The sequence below is a fragment of the Somniosus microcephalus genome, chromosome 6 (genome assembly GCF_052327205.1).
Source record: "Somniosus microcephalus isolate GS21.2 chromosome 6, FLI_Smic_1.0, whole genome shotgun sequence".
NCBI classification, from domain to species: Eukaryota; Metazoa; Chordata; class Chondrichthyes; order Squaliformes; family Somniosidae; genus Somniosus; species Somniosus microcephalus.
The window spans coordinates 37377816-37404694 of NC_140992.1; the positions used below are offsets into that span (position 1 = coordinate 37377816).

Consider the following 26879-nt stretch of genomic DNA (forward strand, 5'->3'; position numbering starts at 1 on the left):
TAATAACCAGATAATCTGTTTTAGTGATGTTGATTGATGGATAAATATTGGCCAGGACACTGGGGATAACTCCCCTGCTCTTCTTCAAAATAATGCGATAGGATCTTTTACATCCACCTGAGAGGCAGATGGGGCCTCGGTTTAACGTCTCATCTGAAAGGCGACACCTCCGACAGTGCAGCACTCCCTCAGCACTGCACTGGAGTGTCAGCCTAGATTTTTGTGCTCAGGTTCCTGGAGTGGGAGTTGAACCCATAGCCTTCTGACTCAAAGGTGAGAGTGCCTCAACTGAGCCATGGCTGACACAAATCATACTTGATTATTTATTGGTACACATGATCTTACATTTCTTAATATTCAATTTCAGCTGAGAATCATCTGTCCATATGTTAAGTCTCTGTATATCTCTTCGAATTTTGTATCTTCCCTTTGAGTTTCCTGCTTTCTCACACCTCTGTAGATGTAGCCATATTACTTTCAGTATCTTTAAGGAAATCATTTATAAATACAGTGAACAGCAGGAGTCCTAGGACTGATCCTTGGAGCTCTCTATTGGTCAGAGCTGTCCAATTAACTTCTATGACCATTGATCCCTATCTTCTGTTTCCATCCAATTCATTATTCCATTTGCTATGTGCTCTTTAATCTACAATAGCCATGAGTGATTTTTTATGAAGACAGAAGGTACCTTATGAAATGTCTTATGATAGACAGGTAATATGTAGCACATTACCGTCATTCACCAATTTAGTTATATCCTCGAAGAATATCAGTACATTTTGATCCTGACCTGTCATTCATAGACTTATTCTGACGAGTTCTGATGTAAGGTCGTTGACCTGAAACATTAACCCTGTTTCTCTCTGCACAGATGCTGCCTGACCTGCTGAGTATTACATAAGAAATAGGAGCAGGAGTAAGCCATTTGGCCCATCGAGCCTGCTCCGCCATTCAATAAGATCATGGCTGATCTTCTACCTCATCTCCACTTTCCTGAACTATCCCCATATCCCTTGATTCCCTTAATATTCAAAAATCTATCAATCTCTGTCTTGAATATACTCAATGACTGAGCCTCCACAGCCCTCTGGGGTAGAGAATTCTAAAGATTCACCACCCTCTGAGTGAAGAAATCTCTCCTCATCTCAGTCCTATTTCCAGCATTTTCTGTTTTTATTATCATAGACTTGTGTTGGATTGAAATTATTGGGTTAACTCTCTCTAAGTATGTTTGAATTACTTTCCTTCTAATACGCTTTTGATATAAAACTAACAGATCTAGAATTTCCATATGCTTGTTATAATATGTTATAACAATTATTGTGTGTTTCAGGATCACATTATCATAAAGTAGATAAGGTCAGATTCTCAGAAATCAACATCTGTGTGGCAGCCAGTCTTTCAATTGCTCAGTACGAAGGCCAGGTACACAAAGTCCTATGTCTAATTTATTTTAATATATGTCAAAAAAAGGCTTTTCCCCCATGCGATTATTTCACTAACACTATTAAACAAATGGGGGGAAGTTTTCCTCTATGTGCTGAGATGAATTTACAAAGAACGAGTTTATGATTTCACGATACCTAGTGTACAGAAGAATCCTTAACCATACTTTATCTTGCATGCAAATTATCTTACAATAGAAATCAGCACTAAGATAGCGATAAATACTGACTAGAGAGTTGAATTTCTGCGGGGCTCTCATGAACACCTGCTGTAACTTTGGCGGAAGATCAGCGGACACCCCAGAGAAATGGCCTGAACTCCAATAATACTTTCGTTTTTCAGTAAAGTTGTTTTCTCCTGTCATATGACAAGAATGCAGAATTTGGCTTTTTGTGCAACCACGTCTTCCTATCGGGCGATGCATAAACTGCACAATAAAACTGATTGACACAGCATTGAGTAACAGTCAATGTAAAATTTTAGGAAACAATTTTCAACCCACATGAACCTTTTCACTTAAATTATTGACAGGAGTCATTTCACAGCCCCTCCCCGGCCGCCCGCCCCCTCCCAGTCAATATTTGTAAAGTATTAGAATCATTCAAATCCCCTCCGGTACCCTCTATTTAAAAGCTAATGGGTATAAATCATTTCTTTAATTTATATCATACATACCGTAGGGCAATTGTTTCCTGCCTTATCCTCCAGGAATCCAACCTGGCAGAGTTTCTTCTCATTCCGCAACCAATATTCTGCAGAGTCCAATAAACTATTACTGCACAGGACCTGTTGAAAGGGAAAATCAATTTATCTCTTTGTTTCAGTCTGCAGATTTGTTTCACCATCAGCAAGTACTTTTTTATTAATATAAATAGATCATCATTCAAGGTTGCTGCCCATTAGTATGATTTTTATTTCAATCACAGTAAAAGGGGCAAAAAAGTTTGACAACATAAAAAGATTGGTGAGCTGCAGGCACAAGTCACCACTTGGGACTACGATATAGTGGCAATAACAGATCTGGCTCAAAGAAGGAGAGGATTGCGAACTTAATATTCCTGGCTACAAGATATTCAGGAAAGATAGCATAGGAAAAAAAGAAGAGAGGGGTGGCAGTATTGATCAAAGAAACTATTATAGCACTGGAAAAGGATGATGTAGTTGAGGGGTCAAAGGCAGAATCTATTTGGTTAGATTTAAGGAACAATAAAGGAGCCATTATGCTATTGGGTATATATTGTAGGCCACTAAATAGTGGGAAAGAGAGAGAGAGGTGCAAATTTGCAGACAAATTACAGACAAATTGCAAGAACTATAGAGTAGTGATAATGGGGAACTTCAATTATTCTAATATAGACTGGGATAGTAACAGTGTAAAGACCAAAGAGGGGGAGGAATTCCTGAAATGTGTACAAGAGAACTTTCTTGATCAGTGTGTTTCCAGCCCAACGAGGAAGGAAGCAGTGCTGCATCTAGTTCTGGGGAATGAAGTGGGTGGATCATGTTTCAGTGGGAGAGCATTTGGGGAGCAGTGGTTGTAATATCATCAGGTTTAGAATAGTTATGGAAAAGGATAAGGAACAATTAGGCATAAAAATACTTAAATGGAGGAGGGCTGATTTCAGTGAGTTGAAAAGGGAGCTGGCTCAAGCGGATTGGAATCAAACATTGGTAGGCAAAATAATAATTGAACAATGGAAGACCGTCAAAGAGGAATGTGCTCAGGTACAGAGTCGACACATTCCCACGAAGGGGAAAGGAAGGTATTCCAAAGCTAGAGCTCCCTGGATGACTAAAGATATAGAGATTAAAATGGAACAGAAAAAGGAGGCTTATGACAAATGTTCATAATACAGTAGAGAACCAAGCTGAATACAGAAAGTACAGAAAAGATCTAAAAAAGGGAATAAGAAGGGCAAAGAGAGATTATGAGAATAGTGACTAACATAAAAGGGAACCGAAAAGTCTTTTATAAACATATAAATAGTAAAATGGTAGTCAAAGAAAGGGTGGGGCCAATTAGAGACCAAAGAGGCAATCTTCTTGTGGAGGCGGAGGGCATGGCTGAGGTACTAAATGAATACTTTGCATCTGTCTTCACTAAATAAGAGGATGCTGCCAACGTCACAGTAAAGTAGGAGGTAGTAGCGATATTGGAAGGAAAAAAATTAAGAGGAGGTACTTAAAAGGTTGGTAGTACTCAAAGTAGAAAAGCCACCTGGTCCAGATGGGATGCATCCTAGGTTAATGAGGAAAGCAAGAGTGGAAATTGCAGAGGCCACAGACTTCCAATCCTCCTTAGATATAGGGGAGGTGCCAGAGGACCAGAGGATTGCAAATGCTACACCCTTGTTCAAAAAAGGGGAGAAGGATAAACCCTGCAATTACAGGCCAGTCAGCCTAACGTCGGTGGTGAGGAAACTTTTATAGAGAATAGTCCAGGTCTAGATTAATTGGCACTTGGAAAAGTGTGGGCTAATAAATGAAAATCAGCACAGATTTGGTAAAGGCAAATTGTGTTTGACTAACTTGATTGAGTTCTTTGATAAAGTAACGGAGAGAGTTTATGAGGGCAGTGCAGTTGGTGTTGTTTATATGGACTTTCAAAAGGTGTTCAATAAAGTACCACAAAATAGACTTGATCGCAAAATTAAAGCCCATGGGATTAAAGGGACAGTGGCAGTGTGGATACAAAATTGACTAAGGGGCAGAAAGCAGAGAGTAGTGGTGAACGGTTGTTTTTCCTACTGGAGGGAAGTATACAGTTGTGTTCCCCAGGGGTCGGTATGAGAACCACTGCTCTTTTTGATATATATTAATGACCTGAACTTGGGTATACAAGGCATCATTTCGAAGTCTGCAGATGAAATAAAACTCGGAAATGTAGTAAACAATGAGGAGGACAGTAACAGACTTCAGGAGCACATAGACAGACTGGTGAAAGGACAGACACATGGCAGGGAAATTTTATTGCAGAGAAGTGTGAAGTGATTCATTTTGGTAGGAAGAATGAGGAGAGGCAATATAAACTAAATGGTACAGTTTTAAAGTGGGTGCAGTACAAAGAGACCTGTGTGTACACAAATCTTTGACGGTGTCATGACAAGTTGAGAAGGCTGTTAAAAATGTACATTGGACCCTCAGCTTTATAAACAGAGGTATAGGGCAGGATTTTCATTGGGCCGTGGAGGCGGGATTGGAGGCGTGTGGGGGGTTAAAATCTCGAAATCGGGGGGGCACGAACCCATCCCGCCCCCAACCTGCCTCCATGCCAGTTTCAAAGGAGGCGGATACCCGACCTGTGCTGGGACCCGCCTCCCCGAGGCGGGAAGGGGATTAGTGCCAATTAACTGCCTGTTAACAGATAGTTAACCAGCAGTTTTTAGCCTAATCACTAATTTTATTGCTGTAGTGTGGGATTCCCGATGGCTCCAAACCACGCCAAGTTAGCGAGGTGGACTGTCGGGCTGAAGGGCTTGGAGGGTTCGCGATGTCCGGTGTTCAGGTGAGTGATGGGTGCATGAGTGCAGAGGTAAATGTGTTTGGTGTGTGTAAAGTGTTTAAAGAAGTTTTACTTACATTTACTTACCTTTACAGTCTTCCTTCCTTCAGGTCTCAGGAGTCCCTCATCTCACCGGCACAGAAAGCAGAATGGCCGCGAGCTGTCAAAAGTTGCATCATTCAGCTTTTTGTTCTGGAGAGATCTCTAAATGAGCCTGAGAGGAAGGAATTAACTTGTAATACAGATTGTCAGTGTTTGACAGCTTCAAACAGCTGTCAAACGCTGATATTTCATCTGTCAAAAGCTTTTGACAGATGAAATGTCAATCTGTGACGTCACCTGTTGCCGGGTGGCCCTTAATTGGCCTGCTGAGCAAGCTGGGTGGGCTTAACAAAGTCAATCAAGTGAAAATCACGTGGGTTGGCCACAACTCGATGGAGGCGGGACTACAACCCCGAAAGTCGTAGTCCCACCTCCTCCACGCCTCCTCAATCAAAATCCAGCCCACAGAGTTCTAAAAGCAAGGAAGTTATACTGAACCTTTATAATGCACTGGTTAGGCCTCAGCTGGAGTATTGTGTTCAATTCTGGGCACCGCCCTTTAGGAAGAATGTCAAGGTCTTAGAGAGGGTGCAGAAAGGGATTTACTAGAATGGTACTAGGGATGAGGGACTTCAGTTATGTGGCAAGACTGGAGAAGCTGGGTTTGTTCTTAGAGCAGAGAAGGTTAATAGGAGATTTGATAGAGCTGTTCAAAATCATGAGGGGTTTTGATAGATTAAATAGGAGAAACCATTTCCAGTGGCAGAAGGGTCGGTAACCAGAGGACACAGATTTAAGATGATTGGCAAAAGAACCAGAGGCGACATGAGGAAAAAAAAATTACAGAGTGAGTTGTCGTGATCTACAATGCACTGCTTGAAAGGGCGGTGGAAGCAGATTCAACAGTAACTTTCAAAAGGGAATTGGATAAATACTTGAAGGGATATAATTTATAGGGTGGTGGGAAAATTTCAGGGGAGTGGGAATAATTGCATAGCTCTACCAAAGAGCTGGTACAGGCACGGTGGGGGCGAATGGCCTCCTTCTGTGCTGTCTCATTCTATGGTTCTAACAGCTAAATTGATCTCTAATTTACAGAGGTAGAAATTGTTTCTGGCCCTTTTTCAGCCACATAACCAACGGAGGGTGTGCCCAACCAGGTGGCTCAAGGCTCACCTGAAATTGGGCCGTGGAGATGTGGAGAATAATACTCTCCTTTGTGTTTGAGAATAGTCACACTCGTTTTTAGTGAACCATTTTATTTTTGTGCTCTTAAGACAGGGCAACATTTTGTGGTCCTGTTGCAGTGACAGAAGGACACTTGTCATGCTGATAAAACAAGGCACTAACAACAACAACAACAAGCATTTATAAAGCACCTTTAACATAGGAAAACATGCCAAGGCGCTTCACTAAGGCTTAAGGAAAAAATGGACTCCGAGCCAAAGAAGGAGATATTAGGAGGCTTGACCAAAAGCTTGGTCAAAGAAGTCGATTTTAGGGCGGATCTATTAGGAGATAATGGAGGTGTAGTGGTGTCTGGGTTTAGGGAGGGAAATCCAGTGCAAGGAGCCTAGGTGACTGAAGGCACAGCTGCCAATGGTGGGGCAAAGGGAAGGGAGAATGCATGAGAGGCCAGAGGCAGAGGAATGGAGAGATAGAGGAGGTGGTCATAGAGAGATTTAAAGATAAGGAAGTGTATTTTAAATCTGTGGCACTGGGGGACCAGGAGCCACTTTAGGTCAGTGAGAACTGGGGTGATAGGTGAGTGAGACCTGGTGTGGGATACGAATTTGGGCAGCAGAGTTCTGGATAAGCTGAAGTTTACGGAGGGTGGAAGATGGGAGGCTTGGGTGGGCATTGAAATAGTTGAGTCTGGAGGTGACAAAGACATGGATGAGGTTTTCAACAACAGTTAGGCTGAGGTAGGGGAGAAAGAGATCTTTGTGATGGAGAGGATATAGGGTTAGAAGCTCAACTCAAGGTCGAATTAGATGCCGAGGTTGTAAATTGTCTAGTTCAGTCTCACTTTATATCGTAAGGTTTGCCCATTCTCATATTAGTGTTGTGTTCCCTGCACAGATTGGACGTGGATGCAGGATTTCTGGCACAGCAGCAGATTAAAAGAGCTGATGCTGCTGAGCCTGACGGGGGATCTGATCACTCTCACCCTGTAAAGAATAGGGTGCTTCAATACATTTCAGGACATGCAAAAGCCTTTATATTTTTAATTTCTACACATTTGCCGGGAATTTCCTCAGGGCTTCTCCCATTTTACTGTCAAACTTCTGTCAAAGTTACAGCGGTGGAGCGAGAGAAGCACCCAGGAAATTGCCGGCGATGGGTTTTTTTGGTTGGTCAATTTAATCTTATCTGTTATTTTTAGTAAACCTGTTCTATAGTTTATAACCTAATCCACAGTCTGATAGAATGTTTATTTTGCTACTTTCCAAAGCCATGAGTGTGCCCTGCACGGATACTATCGGTCCGGTCCTCCTACCATGTCTCCAGTGCAACTCTCTTTTGTTGAAGGCTTCCATCTAAAATATTAATCTACTTTCTCTTTTAGATACCTGCTGTATAGCTCCAGAATTTGGTCATTTTCATTCAGACTTTCAAAATTCATAGTTATTCTTTTTACAGAATATACTTCCTTGTACTTTCCCTTGGATTCCTGATCAGTGAATACAGTTTTGAATAAATTAAATTGGGCCAAAAGTTGCGGCGGGCGGCGTAGCTATGGATTACGCGTCGACCTCTGACAAGATTATGACCTTACCTTGTGCGAGACCCAGAACGTAGACTTGCTGTACAGTGCTGTAGAGTTGTGCGCAACGTATGGAGCGCAGCGTACAGCCTATGCGTAAGGGAAGACACGCCTACAAAATCTGTCAAAACTAAGCCATGCCCACAGAAACTTCTTTCAGCCTCTTCCATTGAACTATCATGTTAAAAACTTATAATTAAACTGGTACTTGGACGTTTTTCATATATCAGCATTTTGTTAAAATTATGTAACAAAATACCAACAATAATTTGGCATCTGTTTTCCACTTGAAGGTTAAAAATTATAATTTGAGGTCAATTGAAAGACTCTCGTCCTTTGACTGTTTACTAAAGTGAAATAAATCGTTTAGCTGTTTAACCTTCTATTGACACAGTTTCTATCACTTGGGAAGTGTATTAAATGTTACATTATTTAGATTTCATACCAAAGAACATGTTCCTTTTCTTATTTGTAGAATTGTCGAGTGTTTTGCTAGCCCACAGAACTAACTGTGCTGTACTTCATACATCCTGGCTTTTTAAATTAAGGATGTGTTTGGATTTATTTTATGTAAATCAGGTAAGTTTTTTATTCTTTTAAGGCTAGCATTTAATATCCTATCAAAGATCCATTACGATGGATTGCGATTCAACAGCACTGAAAGGCGTTGGCAATGATCCTTTTGATTTACTATACATTGTAGTGTATGTGCCTTTAAGTCAGAACTACTTTTACAGCTCCTGTATACTGTAGTACTGGCAGTGACCACACCTGTATACAAGCTTTGCGCATGCCTCTGTACCCCCAGTCTTGAGACTACCCTCCTCCAGTAAAGACCTGTTTATTGTTAATGTACAGCATCCGTGTGATTATATAATAACAGCATATCCACTGAACCACGGATCCAACAGTGGCGACGAGTGTCGATTCGAATCTACCTGCAACATAAAAAAAAAACAGTCGAGGCCAGGAACACGGGCGTCGACCACGAGCAACCGCTCAGCAGTCAGGCAGAGATTGAATATCGCAGGGGAGGCTGTGGAGAGCCGGGCTTGGTTCCCCAGCTACGACGAGCAGCAAGAGGCCGACGACAGGTCCAGTGCAGACCCTTCCCGAGCAGCGGCGGCTGGAGCCGACTGACGGCGGAGAGAAAGCCGAGCAGCGTCGACGGGGTAAGACAGAGGGTGAAGAGCGCAGGGCGCAGCCGGGGGTTGAACACCAAGCGGCGTCGAGAAAAAGAAAACAAACCGGAGAGAGAGAGGGTAGAGAAACAGCCGGGTTCTAGACTAAGCGGCGTCGAAAAATATAAAAAGAAGAACGCGCAGAGCACAGCCAGGGCTCACGGGCTGAACAGGGTCTGCGGGGTGAAGAAAGGGGAGCGTGGGAGACGCCATTGAGCCGCGGAGAAGAAGAAAGAGCGCGGGAGACGCCATTTTTAGAAGCCGCAGCGGAGAAGAAGGGCGAGCGCGGGAAGGAAGGAAAGCGCGGGAGACGCCATTTTGTGCCAGCGGAGAAGAAGGGGAAGCACGGGAGGCGCCATTTTTGACAGTTAACTCACACCCAAGGATGCCGAAGAGTGGCAGTATCTCTACGTTCGACAATGAAGTCGAAGATTGGGCAACATATGTGGAATGTATTGAGGTGTACTGCAGGGCGAATGAAGTGCCAGATGCTAATAAAGCACTGGTTCTGTTAAATTCCATGGGTGCAAAAACTTATGGGTTACTGCGAAATCTAATAACCCCAGAGAAGCCGGTAAACAAGAATTTTGAAAGCATAGTAAAAATCCTACAGGACCACTTAAACCCCACACCGCTGCTGATAGCAGAACGATTTAAGTTCCATAAAAGGAACCAACACAAAGACGAAAGCAATGCTGAGTATCTAATGGAACTGCACAAGCTATCGAAACACTGCCAGTTTGGAGCGGGACTAGCAGATACGTTAAGGGACAAGTTTGTGTGTGGGCTACAAAGTGAAGGAACCCAGAAACGGCTTCTATCAGAAAAGGACCTTACGCTGGACAAAGCTTTCAGTGTGGCAGTATCACACGAAGCAGCCGCAAGGGGCGTTGCAGAGATACAACGGAGACCGCAAGAATATGGCACCAATGAAATGTCCTATGGAACAGGGAAGTGCTATCGCTGCGGCAGAACAACACATGACCAGAAAGATTGTTGGTTCAAGGATCAACTGTGCAGACAGTGTGGGAAAGCAGGACACATAGCAAGAGTCTTCAGGTCTGGGAAGAACACCAACAGTAAGAAATCTCCACAGGAGAAGTACAAAAAGGTACACCAGGTGATGGACAATGGTTCAGACGAACAGAAAAGTGACACAGACTCCGGAATCAAGGAGCTGGGTTGTCTGAAACTACATAAGGTAACAGAAATGGAGGATCACCAGACTATCTGGGTTACACTCAAGATAGACGGAGTCCAAGTGAAAATGGAATTGGACACAGGGTCAGCGCTAACAGTCATAAATCAAAGAGACTACAAGCGGCTATTTTCACACATACCCTTGAAAGCTACAGAGATTGTCTTGAAGACGTATACGGGGCAAAAAGTCTACCCCAAAGGAAAAATAAGGGTGAAAGTGACATATAAAGGCCAGGAAATACCTAAAATGGATATATATGTATTGCCAGATGGAGGACCACCACTGCTAGGATGTGAATGGATCCGGAAGATACAATTAGATTGGCATTCCATACAGGCACTGAAAGTTGAGGCCAAAAAGGATGACGACGTCACACCTGGACGACTGTCAAAAATGCTAACTGACGCAAAAGAAGTGTTCCAGGAGGGACTAGGAACACTAAAAGGAATAACAGCAATGATTAAAATAGAGGATAATGCAAGCCCAAAGTTTCTGAAGGCCAGACCAGTGCCTTATGCGATCAGACCAGCGGTTGAAGCAGAGCTGGAAGGGTTGGAACGTTCAGGAGTACTGTCCAAAGTGGACTGGAGCGAGTGGGCTACACCCATCGTTCCTGTAATGAAGAGGCCGTTGAGTAATACGCCTGGGGAACCAATGAAGGTCCGCATCTGTGGGGATTTTAAGGTGACAGTGAACCCAGTCCTTCACACGGTGCAATATCCACTTCCACGAATTGAGGATATTTTCGCCTCGCTATCTGGTGGTAAACGCTTCACCAAAATTGATCTAGCCCAGGCGTACTTGCAAATGGAGGTAGAAGAAGCTTCGAAACATTACCTTACGATCAACACCCATAAAGGTCTCTATCAATACAACCGGCTGGTGTTTGGAGTAGCCTCGGCTCCGGCTATCTGGCAAAGGGCGATGGATCAAGTCCTGCAAGGGATTCCAGGGACCCAGTGTTATTTGGACGACATCTTGGTCACGGGCGAAAATGACGGTGATCATCTCGCTAACTTGGAGAAGGTTCTCGCCAGATTAAAGGAATATGGGCTACGAGCTAATCGCCACAAGTGCGAGTTTTTCCAGAAGCAGATCTCGTATTGCGGCCACGTCATCGATGAAGAGGGGTTACATAAGTCCCCTGAAAAGATTGAGGCAGTAGTCAAGGCTCCAGCACCGGAAAATGTGTCACAACTGAGGTCGTTCCTCGGGCTGGTAAACTATTACCACAAGTTCTTACCAAATTTGTCTACGGTATTACACCCGCTGAACACCCTACTGCAAACAGGGGTACCATGGAAGTGGGATGACGAACGTAGACGAGCTTTCCAGAAGTGTAAAGAATTGATCACATCAAAAGAGGTGTTGGCCCATTTCAACCCAGCACTACCAATTCGTTTGGCATGTGATGCATCACCCTACGGCATTGGAGCGGTGCTGTCGCACAAATTCCCAGACGGGTTGGAGAGGCCAGTAGCCTTTGCGTCTCGGTCACTAACCTCAGCCGAGCGCAACTAGGCCCAGATTGACAGGGAGGCCCTCAGCCTAGTATGGGGAGTAAAAAAATTCAACCACTATCTGCATGGACAGAAGTTTACCTTGCTGACTGACCACCAACCACTTGTCTCCATCTTTAATCCTAAGAAGGGCGTGCCAGTAATGACTGCACAGCGGTTACAAAGATGGTCCCTGTTTCTAGGGGCGAATCAATATGAAATAGAATATAAAGGCATGAGACAGCATGGGAACGCTGATGGGCTATTGCGCCTGCCACTGCCTACTGCGGAGGAAGCACCAGCAGTGGACCCTATCGAGATATTTTATTCGTCGATAATTGAACGATTGCCTGTAACAAACGCGGATATAGAGAAGGAGACCCGAAATGATCCGACGATGTCACGGGTATATGAATTGACGGTGAGGGGATGGCCAGCACATGGCGACTCACTGTTGCCAGCATTCTCATCCAGAAGAGAACAGCTGTCAGTATGCCAGGGGACAGTGATGTGTGGATCCAGAGTGGTGATTCCACCCAAGTTAAGGGAGAGAATGCTAAATGAGCTACATGAAGGTCATCTGGGGGGAGTGAAAATGAAAAGCCTTGCTAGGGCTTATATGTGGTGGCCGGGAATCGATCAACAAATCGAAGACCTAACTAAGAGCTGCTTAGGATGCCAGAAGGTCCAAAATGCACCACCACATGCCCCTCTACACCCATGGGAGTGGCCCTCCTCTCCATGGCAACGGGTGCACATTGATTTCGCTGGTCCATTCATGGACTCAATGTTCTTAATAGCAGTGGATGCTCATTCAAAGTGGCCTGAGGTGATAAAGATGTCTTCAACCACTACAGAGAAAACGATTGCAGTCCTACGGACCATATTTGCCAGAAACGGGTTGCCAGGGCAGATCTGCTCTGATAATGGACCACAGTTTGTGTCCGACGAGTTCCAAAAATTCATGAAAAGGAATGGGGTAAAGCATTACACATCCGCCCCGTATCATCCAGCCACCAATGGATTGGCTGAGAGGTTCATACAAACCTTAAGAAGGCGATAAAGGCCATGTGCGACGAGGAAATTCCACTCCAGCATAAGCTGGACAATTTCTTATTAGCCTACCGAAACGCGACACATGCAGTTACCAACCAGACCCCGGCCATGATGTTCTTTAACTGAAGGTTGAGATCTCGTCTGGACTTGCTCAGACCAAATGTGCGAAGAAATGTTGATGGCAAATAATTCCAGCACATCAACGAGAAGCCGACAAGGAGCTTCAATGTAGGGCAACCAGTCTTGGCCCAGGACTATTGAACAGAGAAGTGGCAACCCGGAACGATATGTACAAGGCAGGGGCCATTAATGTACACAGTGGATGTCGGGGAGAACATTGTGAGACGCCACGTCGATCAGATCTTAGCATCACAGGAATGCGTCAACCCCATGTCTCGAGTACCTGGGGATGAACCCAACATACCGGTAGCATCTACTTCAGACCTAGTAGCAGTGGAACCCGATGAACTACCCGATGAAAAGGGGTCAGAATCGCCTCTGCACCAAGAACAAGAACCTCTGGAAAGGCGCTATCCCGAAAGGGTCAGGAAGCCACCCCAAAGACTGAATCTATAAATGGACTTTTGTTATTGAATGTACATGTAAAAATGTAATTGTTATTTGAATATTAAGGGGGTATTATTAATCTAAAAAGGGAGGAATTGTAGTGTATGTGCCTTTAAGTCAGAACTACTTTTTACAGCTCCTGTTTACTGTAGTACCGGCAGTGACCACACCGGTATATAAGCTGTGCGCATGCCTCTGTACCCCAGTCTAGAGATTACCCTCCTCCAGTAAAGACCTGTTATTTGTTTATGTACAGCATCCGTGTAATTATTTATCCGCTGTACCACGGATCTAACACTTTTCGTTTCTTTTCTTTGCTTTTTTTGAACAGTCAAGCTGTGCAAGGTCTGTAGCTAAGCAACAGCTTCAGCTACAGACGCTACAGAGACGCTTGCCGACTGTTTAACAGGGTTTGTTGATTCATACGGAGATGAAAATCTCCGTATGTTTCAACATTAGCTCTGGAGTGTACGGCAGTTTGGAGTGTATGGCAGCAGCTCGGTCCCGTCGGTGCCGGATAGCACAAAGTTTCCTGTATTGTGAAGTGATACCAAAATGGTTAACAATCCTCTCAGACACACTCAAATGGGTTCCTTTCACAGTTGAAACAGGCTCCTGCGCCTGCTTTAACTTACTGTAAAACTTTTGGCTGTAATTGCTGGGCAGTTGGTGGGAAGTAAATATTCCAGGATACTTAACTTTTAGAAGAGATAGGCAAAATGGAAAAGGAGGAGGGGTAGCCTTGATAATAAAGGATGGGATAAAGACAGTAGAGAGAAAGGATCTTAGCTCGGACAATCAAGAAGTAGAATCAATTTGGGTGGAGCTAAGAAATAGCAAGGGGCAGAAAACATTGGTGGGAGTTGTTTATAGGCCCCCAAACAGTAGTTGTAATATAGGGCAGATTATAAATCAGGAAATTAGAGGCACATGTAACAAGGGTAATACAGTAATCATGGGGGACTTTAATCTACATATAGACTGGGCAAACCAAATTTGCAGTAATAGTGTGGAGGACAAGTTCATAGAATATATACAAGATAGTTTTCTAGATCAGTATGTTGAGGAACCAACTAGGGAACAGGCTATTTTAGATCTAGTATTGTGCAATGAGAAAGGGTTGAATAATAACCTTGTAGTAAAGGGGCCTTTACGGAAGAGTGACCATAATATGATAGAATTTTATATTGCGTTTGAAAGTGATTTAGTTAAATCTGAAACTAGGGTCTTAAATCTAAACAAAGGTATGAGGGGCGAGTTGTCTAAGGTAGATTGGGAAACTACAATAAAAGGTATGATGATAGATAAGCAATGGCGAGCATTTAAAGAATTAATACATAATTTACAACAAATATACATTCCTTTAATTCCCAAAAATCCCACAGGAAAAGTGGTCCAACCGTGGCTAACAAGAGAAGTTAACTATAGTATAGATCAAAGGAAAAGCTTTATAATGTTGCCAAAAAGAGTAGTAAGCCTGAGGATTGGGAGGATTTTAGAATTCAGCTGCTTCATCAATGACATTCCCTCCAATATAAGATCAGAAATGGGGATGTTCGCTGATGACTGCACAGTGTTCAGTGACATTCACAACTCCTCAGATAATGAAGCAGTCCATGCCTGCATGCAATAAGACCTGGACGACATTCAGGCTTGGGCTGATAAGTGGCAGGTAACATTCGTGCCACACAAGTGCCAGGCAATGACTATCTCCAACAAGCGAGAGTCTAACCACCGCCCCTTGACATGCAACGGCATTACCATCACTGAATCCCTCACTATCAACATCCTGGGGTCACCATTTACTAGAAACTGGACCAGCCACATAAATACTGTGGCAACAAGAGCAGGTCAGAGGCTAGGTATTCTGTGGCGAGTGTTATGTTCATTAATAACTAGACATTCTTATTATGAACAGTTAGCTTCTAGCTAGTCATTTATTCAGTACACGTTCTCTAGGTACAGCACCTGTAGAGATTCAGCATGTGTACTTCTGTGTGCAGGCAGCCATCTTGACCACTGCCTTGTGGGTAGCCTAGTGCATCATGGGTAGTGTAGTCTTAAACACATACAACTAAATATACAGCTCTATACAGCTCTACGGCTCCATTTAGTGTACTACTCTAGAATGACATGTTATTGATCATTACATCCCCCTTTCTTTGAGGTTAACAAAATCAATATCAATCAACTTTCAAGAAAAATGATTAAGATGATATCAGTAACACTTTTGTTAGTGCTCTATAAACATAAACATTTTCACAACAGTCAATACATTTTCAATACAGTTTTTTCTTTTTACTCAAAGATTAAGTCTATCAGGCTTTTTTACTACACGTGTGGGTCTTCTCAGCATGGGTAAGTCTGATGTGTTTTCATGAGATTGTTCTGGTGGTGAATGACAAGATTCAGTTGCGGCATTGTCATCAATCTGTTCTTGGATAGTTTCTTGTGTTTTCAGGAGGGAACGGCAGTTCCTCCTGAGAATCTGTCCTTCCTCAGTTCTAACAGTGTATGACCTTGCTTCCTCAAGAACTGTAGCTTTCCTGTTCCATGCATCTGGATCCTCAATCCTGACAACATTATCCCTTGTCAATGGTTTTAGAGTTTTGGATGACTTGTCATAGTATGATTTCTGTTTCAGCTTTAACAGTTGAAGTCTCTGTCTCAGTTCCTTACTTTGCTGTTCTTTTGCACAGCAGGGTAGTGTGGTGCACAACTTGCGACCCATTAGTAGTTCAGCAGGTGAAGAACCACAGTCTAAAGGTGAGGCTCGGTAGCTCAGCAGGGCGAGATAAGGATCAGACTTGCTTTCTGTCGCTTTCTTCAGTAGCTGCTTGAGAACTTGAACACCTTTCTCTGCCTTACCATTTGACTGAGCATACAAAGGACTGGATGTGATGTGCTGAAAGTCATACTGTGCTGAAAACTGTTGCCACTCCTTACAGTTGAAGCACGGACCATTGTTGCTAACGGCAATCCTGGGAATTCCAAGTCTGGCGAAGATGGATTTCACATGCATTATGACACAGCTTGCTGTGGTGCTTGAGAGCAGCGCCATCTCAGGATAGTTAGAATAGTAGTCAATCACTATTAGATATTCTTATTATGAACAGTTAGCTTCTAGCTAGTCATTTATTCAGTACACGTTCTCTAGGTACAGCATCTGTAGAGATTCAGCATGTGTACTTCTGTGTGCAGGCAGCCATCTTGACCACTGCCTTGTGGGTAGCCTAGTGCATCGTGGGTAGTGTAGTCTTAAACACATACAACTAAATATACAGCTCTATACAGCTCTACGGCTCCATCTAGTGTACCACTTTAGAATGACATATTATATGATCATTACAGCGAGTGTCCCACCTCCTGACTCCCCAAAGACTTTCTACCATCTACAAGGCACAAGCCAAGAGTGTGATGGAATACTCTCTACTTGCCTGGATGAGTGCAGCTCCAACAACACTGAAGAAGCTCGACACCATCCAGGACAAAACAGCCCGCTTGATTGGCATCCCATCCAACACCTTAAATATTCACTCCCTCCACCACCAGTGTACTGTGGCTGCAGTGTGTACCATCTACAAGATGCACTGCAGCAACTCGCCAAGGTTTCTTCGGCAACACCTCCCAAACCCGCGACCTCTCCCACCTAGAAGGACAAGGGCAGCAGGCGCATGGGAACACCAACACCTCCAAGTTCCCCTCCAAGTCACACACCATCCTGACTTAGAGGTATATTGCCAATCTTTCATCATCACTGGGTCAATATCCTGGAACTCCCTACCTAACAGCACTGTGGGAGTACCATCACCACACGGACTGCAGCAGTATAAGAAGGCGGCTCACCACCACCTTCTCAAGGACAATTAGGGATGGGCAATATATGCTGGCCTTGCCAGCGACGCCCACATCTCATGAATGAAAAAAAAAGGAGGACCAAGAAATTGATAAGGAAAGAGGAGAAAGAATATGAGAGTAAATTAGCAAGAGACATAAAGACAGATTGTAAATGTTTCTATAGGTATGTAAACAGGAAGAGATTAGTGAAAGTAAACATGGGCCCATTAGAAGCAGAGACAGGAGAAATTATAATAGGCAATAAGGAAATGGCAGAGACATTAAACAAATTACTATTTAAGGTTCTTAACTACCTCTCCCGACTGATGGAGGTGGGACCGAATCGCACCCATCAAACCCACCTGCGGCAAAATTGCGCGGAGGCGGATTGGAGGCGGGTTCTGAACCCGCCCTCAGTTTTTGCTATTTTGCCAACTGTCCCGCCTCCAAACCCGCCTCCTCGGGGCTGGGAAAATCGCCCACTTTGTATCTGGCTTCACGGTAGAAGACACAAAAAACATTCTGGAAATAATGGGGAACCAAGGGTTTAGAGAGAATGAGGAACTTAAAGAAATCAGTATAAATAAAGACATAGTACCGGAGAAATTAATGGAACTAAGTGGCAACAAATCCCCTGGACCTGACGACCTGCATCCGAGGGTTTTAAAAGAGGTAACTGCAGAGATAGTGGATGCACTGGTATTAATCTTCCAGAATTCTCTAGATTCTTGAACAGTCCCCAAGGATTGGAAGGTAGCAAACATAACCCCGCTATTTAAGAAAGAAGGAAGAGAAAAAACGGGGAACTATAGGCCAGTTAGCCTGACATCAGTACAGGTAGACTATCCTTTATCCGAAAACCTCGGGACCAGCCGAGTTTCGGATAAAGGAGAATTTTGGATTTCGGAAGGTGCGTCGGCAGGGGTCCGCGGGGGGGTCAGCGGGGGGTCGTGCGCACGACTTACGCTGACGCTCAGCATAAGTCAGTCGGGGTCGGGGCCGGCGGGGTCCGCGGGGGGGTCGGCGGTTGTCGGGGCTGGCGGGGTCGGCGGTTGTCGGGGCCGGCGGGGTCCGCGGGGGGGATCGGCGGTTGTCGGGGCCGGCGGGGTCCGCGGGGGGGGTCGGCGGTTGTCGGGGCTGGCGGGGTCGGCGGTTGTCGGGGCCGGCGGGGTCCGCGGGGGGGTCGGCGGTTGTCGTGGCTGGCGGGGTCGGCGGTTGTCGGGGCCGGCGGGGTCCGCAGGGGGGTCGGCGGTTGTCGTGGCTGGCGGGGTCGGCGGTTGTCGGGGCCGGCGGGGTCCGCGGGGGGGTCGGCGGTTGTCGGGGCTGGCGGGGTCGGCGGGGGGGGGGGTGTCGGCGGGGGGTCGTGCGCACGACTTACCCTTTATCCGAACTTCCGAAACCGGAACCCTCTAAAAACCGAAGGTTTTTTCGTTCGTACGCACGACTTACGCTGAACGAAAAAACCTTCGGTTTTTAGAGGGTTTCGGTTTTCGGAAGTCCGGATAAAGGGTAGTCTACCTGTAGTAGGGAAAATACTAGAATCTATTATTCGGGACGTGGTAACAGGGCACTTAGAGAATCATAATGGCCCAGAACCTCGGGTCTCCACGGGTGAGTACGCACGGGGTACTCACCCGTAGGCCCAATGGAAGTGCCGGTTTCCTGCATGCACTGCGCATGCGCGGGAAACCGGCACTTCTGTTCCCCTGAAAGAAGGGGTTCAGAGTTCGAATGCGTGCGCAGGAGAGGCTGTGCGTGTGCATCGAACTTACTTTTTTTTGCAGGTTTTCCCGGGAGGGTAAGTCTCCAAAAGTTAGACATTTAAAAAGCAGGTGTAAGGCCTGCTTTTTACAAGGTCTGTGGTGAATTAATTAAAATTAAAACATTTTTTCCACAGGTTTATTATTTTTAAATACTTTAAAGCAAGGTAAGTTTATTTTTAGCCCCGTTAGAAAATAAAATTATTTTTTCCAAAAATTTAAATTATTGTTTAAAATAGTTATTTCATGTAATTTATAGTTTATTTAAAAAATGTGATTTAAAAAAAAAAAAATTAATTGACGATTTAGTGATGTTTTGGGGCCCGTAGTATTTATAAGTTTTGACAGGTCAAACTTATGAATGGGCATTCCCTGCTCCGATTGGCTCCCCATGGCCCACGTGATCCCAGGGGATGCATCGAACTAACTGCGCCCCTGGGATACGCAAGCACTGTGCGCTGGCAGTTGGAGCAGGCCCAGGATCGGAATTCCACGTGGGCCCACAGCTCAACGGCCGGCGCGCTAGGTAAGTGCAGGTCGGGGGCTTACACCCGCGGGAAGCCCCCGACCTGAATTTCTGGGCCAATATGATTACACAGAGTCAGCAGGGTTTTATGAAAGGGAAATCATATTTGAGAAATCTTGAAGATGTAACTAATAGGATGGCTAAGGGGGAACCAGTGAATGTAGTGTATTTGGATTTTCAAAAAGCATTCGATAAGGTGCCACACAAGATGTTATTATACAAAATTAGGACTCATGGGATTGGGGGTAATATATTAGCATGAATTGAGGATTGGTTAATGGATAGAAAACAGAGAGTAGGAATAAACTGGACTTTTTTGGGTTGGCAGGCTGTAACTAGTGGAGTACTCCAAGGATCAGTGCTTGGGTCTCAGCTATTTACAATCTATATTAATGACTTAGATAAAGGGACTGAGTGTAACATATCCAAGTTTGCTGATGATACAAAGTTAGGTGGGAAAGTAAGTTGTGAGGAGAACGCAAAGAGGCTGCAGAGAGATATAGACAGGTTGACTGAGTGGGCAAGAACATGGCAAATGGAATACAATGTGGGGAAATGTGAAGTTATCCACTTTGGTAGGAAAAACAAAAAAGCAGAATATTTTTTGAATAGTGAGAGACTGGGAAATGTTTGCATCCAGAGGGATCTGGGTGTCCTTGTACATGAATCACAGAAAGTTAACATGCAGGTACAGCAAGCAATTAGGAAAGCAAATGGGATTGGGGGTAATATATTTAGCATTAGGCGCACCAACGTCAGTGTTCTTGCTCAGGCCAACATCCCCAGCATCGAAGCTTTGACCACGCTCAATCAGCCCCAATGGATGGGTCACATTGTCCGCATGCCCGATACGAGACTCCCAAAACAAGCGCTCTACTCAGAGCTCCGACACGGCAAGAGAGCCCCAGGTGGGCAGAGGAAACGCTTCAAGGACACTCTCAAAGCCTTCTTGAAAAAGTGCAACATCCCCACTGACACCTGGGAATCCCTGGCCCAAGACCGCACAAAGTGGAGGAGAAGCATTCGGGAAGGCGCCGAACAGCTCGAGTCTCTTCGCCAGGAGCAAGTGGAAGCCAAGCGCAAGCAGCACAGGGAGCGCATGTCCCTTCAACCACCGTCTGCCCCACCTGTGACAGAGACTGTAGGTCCTGCATTGTACGCATCAGTCACCTGAGAACTCATTTTTAATGTGGAAGCAAGTCATCCTCGGTTCCGAGGGACTGCCGAAGAAGAAGGAAAGCAAATGGTATGTTAGCTTTTGTTACAAAGGGATTAGAGTATAAGAGTAAAGAAGTCTTACTACAATTATACAGGGCATTAGTGAGGTCACACCTGGATTATTGTGTACAGTTCTCGTCTCCTTAACAAAGGAAAGACATGCTTGCCTTAGAGAGAGTACAATGAAGGTTCACTAGACTTGCTCCTGGGATGTGTGGATTGCCCTATGAGGAGAGATTGAGTAGACTAAGCCTATATTCCCTAGAGTTTAGAAGAATGAGAGGTGATCTAATTGAAACATGTAAAATTCTTAAGGGGCTTGACGGGGTTAATGCTGAGAAATTGTTTCCCCTGGCTGGGGAATCTAGAACACGGGGTCACCGTCTCAGAATAAGGGGTCGGCCATTTACGACTGAGATGAGGAGAAATTTCTTCACTCAAAGGGTTGTGAATCTTTGGAATTCTCTACCCCAGGGAGCTGTGGATGCTCAGTCGTTGAGTATATTCAAGACAGAAGTCGATAAATTTTTGGGAACTAAGGGAATTAAGGAATATGGGGATATTGTGAGAAAGTGGAGTTGAAGTAGATCAGCCATGATCTTGTTGAATGGCAGAGCAGGCTCGAAGGACCAAATGGCCGACTCCTGCTCCTATTTCTTATGTTCTTATGTTCTAATTAGCCCAACTCTGCACCAGCAATGAATATTTCCCCGTCGGTGTGGATCATCTGTCAAGGCGTACCTTGACAGATTGCAAGTTCAGGATTTTCAAAGGCTGAGAGTACGTCATCATACCCACCGCAAAATCTGCCCCTTCTCCTCACAGGAATTGACTATTCACGGTGGGTTTAAACACAGCTTGCAGCTGCACTTGTCTTTGCCTTCTACGTGATCATGGAAGATTTGGTTATTGGATCAAGGTTCACCAAAATGGCTGATTCCTGACAATATCTTCCTTCCATTGGCACTGGAGCAAGAATTGCAGGTTAGGCAGGAGCAGCAGCTTTTCACTACCATCGGACTGAACATACTTTTTACTGCTGGCAGCATCTCGGATTCTGGCAGTATCCCAGACCATTAGTGGCAAAACACAGTCCATTATCTCTAAATATTTCATTAGTATTCATTAGCATTCCCCTGCAATACTTAAACATGGACCATACTAAACCCCTCAAAGTAATATTTAAGAAATAATACCTAATCCAACAGAAGGTTTTGATTTTTGAGACTTTATTTGGTGCATTTTCTGGCATTTTGCAATTTACTGTCATCCTACCACCTTTCAAGCCAGTAATATGTTTTCCTGGAAGGGTTACAAATATTTTAAATATGAATATAAAAATAGTTGTAGGGATCTCAAAACAACTTTACAGGGTAAAGTTGAGATAAGTGTGTTAAAGCCCTCCATTATAAAAATGAATAAAGGAATATCAAACCAACGTCGTAAACATTAATTCGCTATTATTGTCAAAAGTGATTTCATGGAATCCTAGAATCATACAGTATAGAAAGAGGCAATTCGGCCCATTGAGTCTGTGCCGGCTCTTTGAAAGAGATATCCAATTAGTCCCACTCACGTGCCCTTTTCCCATAAGCTCTGCAAATTTCTCCTCTGCTAGATTTCTCGCATTTATTGCTAAATTAAACGTGCTAAAAAGGTTTATTTTCTTGTACTGGCAATAAAAATGATAAAACACGATAATTAAAAAAAAATGAAAGTTATATGAAAACATAATTTGCAGGAACAGGCACAGAGAGCAGAAAGTTATGCTCTTTGATGTACCTGACTGCCTCCAGTCTGGAGTTTGCAATTATATCTTACTGATTAGTAATGTTACTTCTCACATTTCCCCATGATGTTGATCGCTCTAATATTAGCAATCAACATCCACAGGGAAACATGAGAAGTGACATTAATAATCAGATGGGTATAATAAATGAAATGGATAGTGTGGGCTTTCTCTCCATTTATAGTACTGTAACAAACATAAATAAACTAAAAACAGCTTTCAAAGTTACACAACATAGCCAGGCATGGCACTTACACACAAACAAGCCAATGGTCTACAATAGTAGTACATTGTAGTAAAATCCTAAATAGGGGAAGCTCAGCGTCACTTTTTAAAAATTAGGTAATGCTCTTCATCAATCCATCCCACTCCTTGTTTTATTTCCAGACTCTGGTAATTCTGCAATTGCCATGACAGGAATGCCTAAATGATGCATTCACACCAGGGAACATTCTCCTTATCTTAGAAAAGCAGCTGCAACTAGCATTGAATAAAACAACAGTTGAGCATGGCCGAGAAACTCTTTTGAGGAAAATGGTAAGAATTGAAAACAGCAGATATAGCTGGTGCAAAATGGTGCATGCAGTCTGACTGTGAGGCCAGCTGGATCGCCTTGGCATGCTTTCCTTGATCTTCTTTGGCTTCAAGTGTGAAAGTCTGTGGTATGGGTACTTTGAATGCAAACCCCATATTGTTTTAAAAATGGCCCTTTAAAAATGTCTGTGCACCTTAAAGAGCTCCTTTTCCCACATGCAATAAGGCTGCTGACTGTTAGGACCCACTTTCAATGGGTGGGCTTAATGCTGGGTAGCACCTCTGGCCGGGGAGGCTCTCATTACAATTCTGGGTGGGAGCTATGAACAGTAGTGGCCAATGTAATTCAGAGAATAGTTTGGGGCGTATTGAGAGCGGGGAACCAGCAAGATTGGTAAGTTCTGATTTGCTCAGTTCCTGCTCACTCATTTAATGCTGTGGGGATCGTTTTTGGCAATTGGAAAATCGATCCTAAAGTCACTAAACATAGGTGAGCTGGATATCGAGTTAGAAGTGGTCCCATGACATTTACAAATGAGGCTGGGCTTTGGTGGCAACAAGGCAAATGTCTGTTGATTAAAGAATAGTGACAGAGACAGAAATTATGATTTGTAGTAACCTTCAAAACAGCAGCCAGTACTTTCGTGCAGAATGAAGAACTGCAAAATATCAGTCTTTTCTCAGGTGCTGAAATTACACAGTAGGGTTGATGAGGGTAGCGCGGTTGATGATGTCTATATGGACTTTTGAAAGCCGTTTGACAAAATACCACATTATAGACTTGCTAGCAAAACTAAAGCCATGAGATTAAAGGGACAGTGGCAGCATGGATACAAAATTGACTAAGGGACAAAAAGCAGAGAGTAGTGGTGAATGGTTGTTTTCAGACTAGAGGGAGGTATATAGTGATGTTCCCCAGGGGTCAGTATTAGGACCACTGCTCTTTTCGATATATATTAATGAACTGGATTTGGGTATACAGGGCATAATTTCAAAGTTTCCAGGTGATACGAAACTCAGAAATGTAGTAAACAATGAGGAGGATAGTAACAGACTTTAGGAGGACATAGACAGTCTGGTGAAAGGACAGACACATGGTAGAGGAAATTTAACATAGAGAAGTGTGAAGTGATTAATTTTGGTAGGAAGAATCAGGAGAGACAATATAAACTAAATGGTACAGTTTTAAAGTGGGTGCAGGAACAGAGAGCCTGTGGCTGTATGTACACATATCTTTGAAGGTGTCAGGACAAGAAGCCTGTTAAAAAAGCATATGGAATCCTTATAAGTAGAGGAATAGAGTACAAAAGCAAGTTATGCTAAACCTTTCTAAAACACAGGTTAGGCCTCAGCTGGAGTATTGTGTACAATTCTGGGCACCGCACTTTAGGAAGGATGTCAGGGCCTTGGAGAGGATACAGAAGAGATTTACTAGAATAGTATGCGGGATGAGGGGCTTCAGTTATGTGGCGAGACTGGAGAAGCTAAGATTGTTCTCCTTAGTGAGAAGTCACACAACACTAGGTTATAGTCCAACAGCTTTATTTGAAATCACAAGCTGTTGGACTATAACCTGGTGTTCTGTGACTTCTCACATTTGTCCACCCCAGTCCAACACTGGCATCTCCACATCATGTTCTCCTTAGAGCAGAGAAGGTTAAGAGGAGATTTGATAATGGTGTTCAAATTCATGAATGGTTTTAATAACATAAATAAGGAGAAACTGTTTTTAGTGGCATAAGGGTTGGTAGCCAGAAGGCACAGATTTAAGGACATGTCTATTTGCAACACCAAAGTTCTGATGGTCCCCTTGGAGGACAAGACACACCCAGCAGTTCCTCTGGAATGTGTAATTAGATCCTCCCTGCCTACGCAATCAATTACTTTGCAAAATGTAATTCGAGTCATTCTGACTGCCTACTCCAGACAGAATAGAGCTCACTTGGAACAGACAGGGCTCACCCTCGTGGGTTAAGACCTTTTCCCACCTCCCAGACAAGTTCCTGCCCCCACCGCCGAAGTTCCTGACCTCTCCCCCTGCCCAAGTGCCTGACCTCTCCCCCTGCCCAAGTTCCTGACCTCTCCCCCCCACCCAAGTTCCTGCCCCCACGGCCCAAGTTCCTGACCTCTCCCCCTGCCCAAGTGCCTGACCTCTCCCCCTGCCCAAGTGCCTGACCTCTCCCCCCCACCCAAGTTCCTGCCCCCACCGCCCAAGTTCCTGACCTCTCCCCCTGCCCAAGTGCCTGACCTCCCCCCTTGCCCAAGTTCCTGACCTTCTCCCCCTGCCCAAGTTCCTCTCCCCTCCCCCCTAGATTCCTGACCTCCCCCTGCCCAAGTTCCTCCCCACCGGGTTCCTGACCTTCTCTTCCCAACAAGTTCCTGACCTTCCCCCACCCACCACGCCCCCATAGATAGGGCATTGTGTGTAGGTCATGGATTGGTAACAGGTTTATTGGGTATGAAGCGAATAGTTACAACTTTCCGAGATATCAACCAGGTGCAGGGGGAGGAGAGGGAGAACATGGTGTGGGTGTAAAGGGGGTGGGGTTGAAAGAACCTGATCCGTCTTACCATCTGGATCATGTTCTCGCTCCCACCCCCCTCTCCTTTAGACCTGGATCACATTCTTCCGCCATCCCCACTGTGGCCTCCGTGCTCTTTAACACCCCCTCCGAGTTCCTGACCTCCTCTCCCCTCCCTTCTCCCCCTCCTCCAGTCTCTCTTTCTCCCCCTCCTCCAGTCTCTCTCTCTTCCCCTCCCCCAGTCTCTCTCTCTCCCCCTCCCCGTCTCTCTCTCCCCCCTCCCCCAGTCTCTCTCTCTCCCCCTGCCCATCTCTCTCTTCCCCTCCTCCAGTCTCTCTCTCCCCTCCTCAGTCTCTCTCTCTCCCTCACCCTCAGTCTCTCTCTCTCCCCCTCCTCCAGTCTCTCTCTTCCCCTCCCACAGTCTCTCTCATCCCCTCCCTCGCTCTCTCCCCCTCCCCCAGTCTCTCTCTTCCCCACCCCTCCCCTCTCTCTCTCCCCTTCCCCCAGTCTCTCTCCCAGCACCCCCCCCCGTCTCTCTCCCCCCGGTCTCTCTCCCCCCCACTCTCTCTCCCCTCCCCCACCCACCCGCCCCCGGTCTCTCTCTCTCCCCCCCCGGTATCTCTCCAACCCCGGTTTCTCTCCAACCCCCCGTCTCTCTCCCGCCCCCCCATCTCTCTCTCCCCTTCCCCAGTCTCTCTCTCTCTTGCTCTCTCCCAGAGTCTCTCTCTCTCCCCCTCCCCGTCACTCTCTCTCCCCAGTTTCTCTCTCTCTGCCACGTCTCTCTTTCTCCCCCTCCCTCTCCCCCTCATCTCTCTCTCTCCCTCCCCAGCCTATCTCTCTCCCCTCCCCTCAGTCTCTCTCTCTCCCCCTCCCCTGTCTCTCTCTCTTCTTCCCCAGTCTTTTTCTCTCTCTCCCCCAATCTCTCTCTCTCTCCCCCTCCCCCGTCTCTCTCTCTCCCCCTCCCCCCGTCTCTCTCTCTCCCCTCCCCTCAGTCTCTCTCTCTCTCCCCCTCCCCCGTCTCTCTCTCTCTCCCCTCCCCTCAGTCTCTCTCTCTCCCCCTCCCCCGTCTCTCTCTCTTCTTCCCCAGTCTTTTTCTCTCTCTCCCCCAATCTCGCTCTCTCTCCCCCCCGCCCTCCGATCTCCTCATTCTCATCTGAAAGCCACAAAAATGTTCGTGTAAATAATAAAAGTGATATTCTAGGCAAAAGTCCACTTCTTTGGCCAGGAGTCTTTCCCCCGCACAGGTTTTGAAGCAAGTATAGGGGCAAGGAAAGGGGGGAGGGGAGGAAAGAACAAAAGAACAAAAACAAGCTCCTCCTACCTCCACCTGGACCATGACCCCACTACCGAACATCAAGCCACTATTTCCAAGACTGTCACTGACCTCATCTCCTCTGGAGATCTTCCCTCCACGGCCACCAACCTCATAGTT

General features: G+C 45.2%; 1 protein-coding gene across 3 annotated transcripts in view; it reads right to left on the minus strand.

Moving 5' to 3' along the window:
• The window catches only part of sphkap (SPHK1 interactor, AKAP domain containing), a 230381-nt gene that overhangs the window by 147633 nt on the left and 55869 nt on the right, over positions 1 to 26879 (minus strand). For all 3 annotated transcript variants that reach the window (XM_085990042.1, XM_085990044.1, XM_085990043.1), the window contains exon 3: positions 2122 to 2232. In XM_085990042.1, coding sequence (XP_085846168.1) covers positions 2122 to 2232 — 111 coding nt within the window. The remainder of the gene's footprint in view (positions 1 to 2121; positions 2233 to 26879) is intronic.